This window comes from Solea senegalensis, linkage group LG8 (assembly GCF_019176455.1).
Source record: "Solea senegalensis isolate Sse05_10M linkage group LG8, IFAPA_SoseM_1, whole genome shotgun sequence".
Taxonomy (NCBI): domain Eukaryota; kingdom Metazoa; phylum Chordata; class Actinopteri; order Pleuronectiformes; family Soleidae; genus Solea; species Solea senegalensis.
The window spans coordinates 18,667,495-18,677,409 of NC_058028.1; the positions used below are offsets into that span (position 1 = coordinate 18,667,495).

The 9,915-nt window shown below is 39.5% G+C and overlaps 1 protein-coding gene across 4 annotated transcripts; it reads left to right on the forward strand.

Moving 5' to 3' along the window:
- Positions 1–121: 121 nt before the first annotated feature.
- Positions 122–9,668, forward strand: npat (nuclear protein, ataxia-telangiectasia locus). Of its 4 annotated transcripts, XM_044032740.1 has the most exons (18): positions 123–357; positions 1,154–1,272; positions 1,371–1,431; positions 1,584–1,656; positions 1,764–1,804; positions 1,974–2,213; positions 2,537–2,612; positions 2,892–2,994; positions 3,590–3,681; positions 3,820–3,901; positions 4,039–4,135; positions 4,246–4,365; positions 4,724–5,182; positions 5,303–6,091; positions 6,338–6,438; positions 6,902–6,995; positions 7,136–8,472; positions 8,932–9,668. In XM_044032740.1, exons 1-18 carry the CDS (start codon positions 321–323, stop codon positions 9,010–9,012), a joined length of 4,002 nt encoding a protein of 1,333 aa, XP_043888675.1. In that variant the 5' UTR covers positions 123–320; the 3' UTR covers positions 9,013–9,668. The 4 variants fall into 4 exon arrangements, with proteins under 4 accessions (XP_043888674.1, XP_043888675.1, XP_043888672.1 ...); XM_044032739.1 differs by having other exon boundaries at positions 122–357; positions 1,974–2,168; positions 2,540–2,612; positions 4,724–6,091; XM_044032737.1 differs by having other exon boundaries at positions 4,724–6,091.
- Positions 9,669–9,915: the final 247 nt, after the last annotated feature.

Here is a 9,915-nt window from a genome sequence, read left to right on the forward strand (position 1 = left end):
TTCTGTAAAAGTCTATTTATGCCAATTACATTTCTAAATACGTAATTTGCAAACCTGTGAGACACAGTGGAGTTATTCGACTGTTTTGAACTACATCTCCCAAACGTCCACGTAGCAGATTGTCTTTATACTTCCGGGATGTAAGTGCTTGAGTTCCCCGCCTTTTGAGTAAGCAGCTGTATGACAGGACGTGCTTTTCTTACGAGTATTACTGACTATTTCTCTATTTTGAGGTCTTTCTGACGGATTTCTGAGGCATCTCGTCGTGAACATGTAGCTAACTATTCACTAAGAGATTTTAGTTCAACTAACCAGCCGTCATGTTGCTGCCTTCTGACGTCGCTCGACTTGTTTTGGGTGAGTGTGGTCTAATAAAGCAGGAGCTGTAGCTCTGTGTTGCAAGTCTGCAGAATGGCAGTAATATTAAAAACAGCCACACTTGAAGTGTTGCCCGGTATTCCTATATAAGTCTATGCAATATCCAAATATTGTGTTGTGCTTGAGAGTTTGTAAAAGATTTGAGAAATATAGTTTATTGACCTCATTATTTCGCTAGCGATGTTATTAATATAGTGTTCACTTTTAAATCCTCACTTTGTCCTACATTTAAGTTGAAATTGTATTTAAAACACCCTGGGAGTATATACTTTGTTGTTTGATTTACTATCCATTTATTTATGATTTCAACTTGTTGATTTTATACGTATTTGTGATCGTTAGGTTTTTTCCTGGGAGTATATTATATTATACAGTTTTATCTAAATATATTGAAAAAATAAATACCAGCGAGGTTTACAATTTAATATAGCAATGATTGTGTTAAACCTTGGAGTAATTAGCTGGTCTTATTGTAACCAACTGACAACCATGTTGGATTTACAGCCAATCTCTTTGTTGACATGTCTGTACTTCTTTTTACCAAGTGGACGATCCAGTCCCTGCCAAAAAAAAAACGACGTTGTCTGCTTCATATTTACGTCTAGTATTCTGTTGAGGTTGTTGTTCACATCACATGCTGGCAATATCATTATAAACAATGTAATACAAATGCCAACAATGACAATAAACTGTAAACAGGCTGTTCATACCTTACACATTTTTTTATGGTAGCATCTGAGCATTGTTCAATCTGTTGATAAATGTTCTTCTCCAGGATACCTCCAAGAAGAGGGACTCTCTGCTACAAGCCAAACTTTTATTCATGAGAGCCCCAACCTGAAGGAGTATGCTGACCATACCACAGAAGATGGGACTATTCCAGCTTGTGTATTTGTAAGCAGTCATTTTATAATCCTAAATCCTGTAACAAATTATATGTTGAATTCTGCATTTATAACTACATGTTTTATTTATTGTTTGTTGCCCAACAGTCTATCTTTGGGAAAGGCCTAACAAACATCTTAAATGACTATGTGGCAGCCAAAACAAAAGGTGAGATTACTAAATTATAGGCTTAATCAGCACTGTGTGGACTCTTTTTTTTATTTTTTTATAAGGGATTTAATGTAACGGCATTCAGTTTTAATATATGTTGTTCTTAACACTTGTGGGGTTTTTTGGTAACTTATTGTATTTCTCAACAGAGTCTCACCCTGAGGTACCGGTGATGATGACCTCACTGTGGAAAAAGCTGGATTTAACACTCAACCAAATCAAGTAATTATTTACAAGATTCATGATTTTAAATAACCACATTGTCTTTTTGCAGTCTTTCAATGTGAGTTGGATTTTAATCGTATCACTTCCTGAATATCATCCTTTAGGTCACTGCAGAATTCGCCAGCTATTTCAGCAAATCAGCGAAGTAAGTGCTTGAATATTGTTTTCAGCAAAGCTACATGTGCACAATTATACAAAATTTAACAAAGAAAATAAATTTTGACCAAACCTCCTGTTGATACCAAACTTAATTATTTAGATGTGAACAGAAATACAATATACACAAAATTACATCCACCTTTTGTCCCTTGCAGCACGTACACGCATGGGATTAGCAAACATGGCTAGACAGCGGGTCCTGACAGTGGCATCAGCTGGTGGTGTCGTCTGTTCCTCGGTCTCTGAAACAATCTCCAGCATCAGCCCTACACATACCTCCTTCAGCACAATCAGCCACTCCACTCCTGTGAGCTACACTACACCGCACTCCAGACTTGCCCTTGGCAGTGGTACGCACCAGCAGATCTCTGATGACCGAATACTAAATATTCCAAGTCAGTATGACAAAACACAATGTTCATATTTTATTGTGCTGCTTTTATTTTAGTCAAAGTGGTTGTTTTCAAGAAATGGAGTTTGTATATTTTGTTTTTATCTTTGTTCGTTTGATTTAATTTCCCTGTTGTGCAGACATGACATTGCTGATTTTATTATTTTATTTTGGATAAAGGTCTGCTCTTTGTGTGTGTGTGTACATTCATACTGATTTTTGCAATGACTCAAAAGAGTTTGCTCGATCTATATTTTCGGGGAGTTTATGCCAAACAACAAAGGTAATGAAACATTTTAAGTAATGCATGACATGTGTTCATTACAGAAGATTCACCAGTAAATATCGTGGTAGCAGAGCATCGACTAAATCCAGGTCCAATGTCTCCTGGTCGACGGAAATGGTAAGGTTGCCTTGACTTAAAAATGCTGCCATTTTCAGTACAAACTCAAAAAGCACATTTATTACAGTTAGTTTCCTCAAGGTCCTTGCATTTTATTATACGCTCATTGTCGCACTGTCCTGGCTTGTGAGGACACTTGATAATAGAATGAAACCACGATAAATAATGAAAGCAAATCAGTATTTGTATGAATTGTAGGACTTCATTGTGACAATTTTGTCTTGCCTATGTTTTGTGCATTTTGGCTGCCAATGTTATAATCTTTCCTGCTGCCTTCAGGGACACCCCCAGAAAGAGAAGTGCTGCTGTGGGTGGGTCCAGTAGTGTTGGCAGATCTGCAGCAGCTGTCAGTAGCCACACTGCAGAACCACAGCCTGAAGAGGTTATTGATTGAAATTTTCCTGTATCTAGAAATCTTCACATGTGTTGTTAGGTTTCCTTAAATCAGTTATATTATTAGTCATGCTCAGGGTTAGCATTTACAAATAAAACTGGTGGCTTAATTGTTGTTTATATCGACAACATGCAGTTTTGCACTGTATGAACTAGATATCACTTATTTCCTTTATCACTGTTCACTGAAAATTGGAATTGTTAATCAGAATTAATAAGCAGAATTGGAATCAGAGGTGGTATTGGGGAACAATTGACAGATCCAGCCATGATGGGGAGCAATGTTAATTCAAACATAAACAATTTATTCAGTGTTAAGTTTTCTATGCTCTTGCTCCTGCTGAAGTTAGCATGGTGACTATCTAGACCCTACCTGGCCAACCAGTGTCATACATTTGGATAGTACTTCTACTCTGCACAGAACAAGACACATTTTCACTCATACAATGATCTATGTATTTACTGCAGTGAGTTCAGGCTGAATTACCTGTATTATTTAATACTTTTCAAGCATGCTTATTAATTTTTTACAGATCCATAAATCATACCTTTTTGTGACAGAAAAATATTTACTTTCTTCACAGCAACTTGTGATTCAAAATGCGTGTGACAAGATATTGGGAGACAGGTCATTACAAGAGAAGCTTGCTGAAAACATCAACAAAATCCTCGCCAAGTAAGTGCTGAGTTTAAATTCTACATCACCCTTTTTGCATATCGATTAACTTTGTGTGATGGTTACTTTTGTCAGCACCTGCAGTATGGTGTTGCATAGTTTTTACTATTTTCTCATCTGTTCCGTCTGTTGCAACAGTGAGCCAACACCCCAAACTTCAAAGCCCCCTTCAGCTACAGTGGAGCCAGATCAATCGATTGATGAAATCCTGGGATTACAGGTGCTCAAGAATTATAAATACCATTATCACAACTGAATAGTTTCTTTATAATGTTTTGCTCAACGTTTCTCGTCATCAAATTTTCCATATGTCCTTGTGGTTTTATATTATTTCCTGACATATATTCTCTGACACAGGGGGAGATACACATGAGTGATGATGCCATCCATGACATTTTGGAGCAGACGGAATCTGACCCAGCTTTTCAGGCGCTCTTTGACCTCTTTGATTGCAGTAACTATGACCTATGCTTTTTATTGTTTGTTGTTCTGACTCAGTTCTCATTTGTTTGTTAAAGAGCAGTTAAAAACACAGATTTGTATCATTTTATTTGTGACTTTCAGATAAAGCTAAATTCCCTCATGGAGAACCAGGTGATGGTGATGGTGACGTAGGCAATAGTCCAGAAGAGAGTGAAGCTGCTGGATCTTCAACAGTTGGGCTACTTCAGAATAATAATCCAGGTATTGTAAACTCTCCAGTGATTTATTCTGTAGAGTCTCTCTGGTCATGACACATTTTTTAATTAAAATGTCATATTCCTTGAAAAACAGTCCAGTGTTGTGTAAAGTGGAATACTGACAGGTCACCAAATCTATTTAATCATTTTATACACAAAGATGTTTGTATGCAGTCAAACTATCATTCTCAAATCAGTCATACAGGGATCAAGAATGACAGCACAGCAGACATTTGGTCAGTTATACCACACATATATGAGTTTGTTGGTTTTATGTTAAGATATATTTGGCATAAAATATCTATTGTTTTTTGTAATTGTATTGTGAAAAGGCCTGTGTGATCCTTCTGGTTTGTTTTTAGACACTACACAAAGAGATTCTACAGCTTCTGAAACAACTGCAGCTACTATGAAGACGAGAGTTGGACAAGATCGTAAGACCAGGAGGTCTGCTGCTCCCACCTTGTTAAAGAAAACATTTCTTCCCTCAAGTGGCAGAGCATCGAGAATCGAAGGAAGCTCAGCCAGGTTGTTAGTGAGTCAAGGGGGGCACCGAGCTGTCCCATCTGCTGCAGTAAACTCGGACAGAAAAGAAGGAACCTCACTCTTCAATGACAGTGTTTCTGTAATACCAATGGATATTGATGAACCGTTGAATACACCCCCCCCTCCGTCAGACTTCATGGCCACTGCTGTGCCTGCCACAAAGGACAGCACATCCACCACAACTAGCCTCTGTGAATCAACCAAAGCACCCTCATCAGGAGCTTCTTCTGCACTTTATGCACCAGTAGTGACTGCAGCCTCTATAAACCATGACGGTAAACAAGCATCTACAGCCCACTCAATAGCTCCAAGTAGTCAGTCTGCTTTGTTGTCTCTTGTACAAGTTGAACTGAACAATACTCCAAGACTGACTCCTGATTTGTCTGATATGCCAGTTTCAGCCAGTGAAGGAAACATTCAGCAGGTGTCTGCCTACACAGCAACAGCCGAATCTGCCTCCTCCACATCTGCGTCTTCATGTGTCACAGTTACAGCTGTGCCCTCATTGTCATCAGCTTCCACCACCTCACCATGTTCTCCAGCCTCTACAAATCTTACACCTGCCTCATTCATGCCCGGCTCACCCGCATCCTTCTTCTCCTGTGCCCCAGCTGCAGTAGCACCTGCTCCTCCACCTACTGACCTCAGCACCCCAAGCAAAGCTGCAGCAGATTCCAGTAATGTGGTTTCTTTGAAGATCATTATCAGCGATAGCCAAGATGAAGACGCTACAAATGACACGGCTTTAAATCAAGCACTATCCAGCATTTCAGGGGATAAGATACCAACCATTTACCTTTCCTCTCCAGCTAAGTCCCCTGGCATGCTGCCCTGCCCTGGCACTCCAAAGGCCAACTTGGACGAGGTGGCGCAGGCAGTAAGTGGCTTACAGAACTCTGAGGTATTTGCTAGTCCTCTCACCAGTAAGACTGGGGCATTGGTGGCATCTCCGTTAACAGGGACATCACAGGCCCAGCAAAGCTATATAATTCAACTTCCCCTGAGCACAACTAACCCTGCTATTCAAGGAGCCGCTGCCAGCTATTTTCTTGTGACTGAACCCCCAGCTACAGAGACACAGACGAGACAAGTGCTACTGCCTGCTAGTGTCTCACCAGGAAGACCTTTGCCCACCAGTCAGTTTGGAGGGATCACACCAACGTGTTCACAAGGCTACTCCAGTGGTAAGAGAACATTTATTATAGTAAAATAAAATAAAATAAATCTTAGTAAGTATAAATCATAATCTAGAGGTACAACGATTAATTGATACCAAATTAAATTAATTGTCAACTATTTTGATAGTGTGAAAATAATCGTGAGTTGCACACCTATGTGCAGCTCATGAGACCACTTATGTCTTTTACCTGATAAGTTGTACTATTGTCTTTTTTTTGTGTTGATAAAAATAAACTTGTATTTATGTGCAGGATCAGCACTCGTCTTACCGTCATCTGTTAAGCCTGTGATGCTTCCAGTTTCTGTAATGGGCCAGAATACACTGGGGAATGTCCAGATGGTGTCTAATCAGGTGACTAAACTTTTATCTACAGTTTATACGTTGTGTGTCATTTTATTATTACCACATTCAGCAGAAAAACATCTCCTGATCATTCTTCTGACCTTCCACTTTCTACCACATTGACTAGTTCTGTGGTCCTTGGGAGAATATCTTTAGATGTAATGGGTAGATTTGAGTGATGTATACTACATATCACTCAAGAGAGTATGTCCAAACTAATGGCATAATTGTTTTTCTTATTTTCCACTCTCAAGCTATTAACTTGAGAATTAAAAGTCTTAGTTGTGACATATACAGTATATTCATCCTTCCAAAATGATATGTGAGTTTTTAAATATATCCTTGACTCGACTGGATACATTTATTGTGTGGAACAAAGAACATTGTCACCTCAGGGGGGCCCCACTGGCTTTGCACATGTAGTAATTTCCAGAGTAATAACACATAACACTTGTCTTCTTTGTATGTACAGCTTGTTGCCATACCAAACCCAGTGTCGGTACAACAGCCAGAAACTGCTAAGCCCAAACAATCCACAGTGGCAATCAAACAGTCTAAAACTGCTGGTAAGTTGTAAACTTGGAGCTGTTATGCCTTGCATAATGTTCTTTAACTTTTAATTAACAAAAAGTAGTCCAAGTATTGTTCTGCTTGGCATTTTAATGTTGATGACTTGTTTCTATAATCTTATTTCTCTAAATTTCAGGCACAGAGGAAAATCTACTATCAGCTGAAAACACAAGCCAGCAGGATGCAGCAAAGGGTTCGAGTCATAGGAGAATTTTATGTTTTGACTCTTCTGCAGATGTTCAACCAACACCAACAACAACACAAACCACCACACCCTTAAATACAAATACATCTACGTCAGTAACTGTCCAGCAGCCTGAGACAGATAATATAGGACCAGCCCCTCGAACAAAACCTGCTATCTTGGGTGGCAACAAGCCCAAGAGGAGGATAGAGATCATCAGATGCCCGGCAAATCCCCCGAGTGAAGGAGGGTTAGTGAAGGAGGCAGAGAAGTTTGTGACTGCACAGAAGCAGCATAAAGATCCTATTAAAAAGAACCCTCGCAAACAGCTTCATAACGCCAACAACAAAGAGTCTCAAAGTGCAAGTATCAGCATTGTCGATTCCTCAAAACCTGAGACTTCGAAAAAGTTAGAAATGAGAAGACGCTCAAAATCTGTTGACAGGAAACACAGTCTCGGTGATGATAAAACAAAAGCAAAGACTGCTGATAGTCATAGCTCTAAGTCTTTGTGCTCAGATTCAATGCAAAAATCTGAGACTAAAAATGATAAGGAGGAGAGCAGCAGGGAAGAATCTGCAGAAAAGGCTCCACTCAAAATTTGTGAGGGTCGCACAGAAAAGAAAACTCAGGAAGTGCCAAATGTTACAGCCAACAAGGAGAATGAAAATAAGGGTAGCACGCAACAGCATTCAACTCCTATCTCCTCAACATCAAGAGACTTAAGCCCTCCTGATATTTCTCAGTCTATATCTAATTCTCAGTCCAAGATGACAAAAGCCCCTTCAAAGACCAGCTCTCTGGTCAAACAGGCAGCTGAGATGCTGCAAGACATCCAGGGACTCAACTCTCCTTCCACACCAGTCAAGAGACCTGGAGTGGGCACTCCAGAACCGAGTCTGCCCAGGACCCCTGTTACTGACAGCAACCAGGTGCAGTCCACTGACAATTTAAGGACTCCTTCCAGGCAGAAGAAGGGTAAAGATGGAGAGGAGACTCCCAAGCGTATCATCCTTCCCAACACCCCTGATGTCCCCACTTGCAGCCCTGCCAGTGAGGCTGGCAGTGAAAACAGCATAAACATGGCTGCTCACACACTCATGATTCTGTCACGTGCTGCCATAGCCAGGTCAGGCACGCCTCTGAAGAACAGCCTGCGTCAGGAGGGAGCAGGAGAAAAGTCACCTACAAGCTCGAAGAACTCTAAGAAACGCAAACAGTCTTCTCCATCAGACAGCCAGCCTGCAAAGAAAGAGTCAAAACCATCTCCCAGCAGAAAGAAAGACCGCGTAAGTACATACAGCACATGCACATTTGTATATCAGTAGACGTTAGATTATTTAAATTTGCTGAGATGTCTTTTGTCTTTTGCTTCAGCAATATTCTGTTTTCAGATGCTCTAATTATTTTTAAAATATATTTTTTATGATGAATTGGTCGACATAATGATGCTCAACTAATTTTCTGTTAATCAACAAATGTATTACTTCACAATTTTTTTTTTTCAATTCCTAATGTTGGTATAGATGTATTATTATCCTTATGACCAAAAACTCCCAAACCCCTTCAAGACATAACAGTATCCTCTTGCTCTCTCTCTCTCTCTCTCTCACACACTCTCTCTCTCCCTCCCCCTTTCTCTAACTGATGAAAGTTAAGCTCTGAAGGGCCTATTCTGCCTGTTTGTCTACTGTGTCCGCATTGACGTTTTGTAATGTAATAATGTAAGTTTTTCTTCAAACCTACAGGAGAGGAAGAGACTTGTCGATTGCTTTCCACATGATTTGGATGTGGATAAGTTCCTGTCTTCACTTCACTATGATGAGTGAAACCAGACATGCCAACAGGGAAGGACTACTCTATCACTACCTGCTTAGGTCACCAACCACCAACAGATCAAGCCATCTGATAAACCAGTGCCTGTGGTTCCTATTACTAACCTCGCCCTAGACCTTATAAGAGGCAATGTGGAACTTCAATTGAGCCAAATAGTTTTCCGTGTGGGTGATCTGTATAAAATATAGTTATATTCATCTCTTATAGGATAGCCATGGCACTTTGTAGAACCAACTGTCCTCATGTTAATTTCTGTTTTAACTTTCTTTACTGCAAAAAAAACATAATACATTTGTTTTTGGACACTTTGATGTAATGGGTGTCAAATGTTGGTCATTTAAAGTATTTCCTTGGTCAATATTTGACCCTTGTCAATTCAGCTATGACTGACTTAAAGGATGCTGTTTATGTAAAAAAAACTAATTGAGGAATATGTCTCTACCTTTAATTTTATTAAGACTATGAAGAAATGTACATGCTTGGAAAAGTTGGGTTAAGTAATGTGAATATTTTACTTGTTACATACACAAGTGAAGTTTATTTTTATTTTTTTTATGAGAATGAGAAACATCAGCTTGAAAATGACTGCAACTGTTCAACTTTGGATACTCAGACTTTATTCAGTGTAACAATAAAAAACAGAAACGGTTTTGTGTGTGTCTCTTAGTGTTCCTTTGTGTACAAACATTGGTCCTGTTCCAGTGCATTTTAAAAATGGAACCAGTAACCAGGGTTACATGTAATGAGTGTGCTTTGCAAAATACTCTGTTTGATGGGAGGCTGATATGATGTGTGAGGAATGTCACAGTAACTGAGATCGGAGTAATTTCTGTGCCCAGGCAATTGCCAAATTATTTCTTCATATTAAGGTTAATAGTCTCGATCTTACTGTCCAG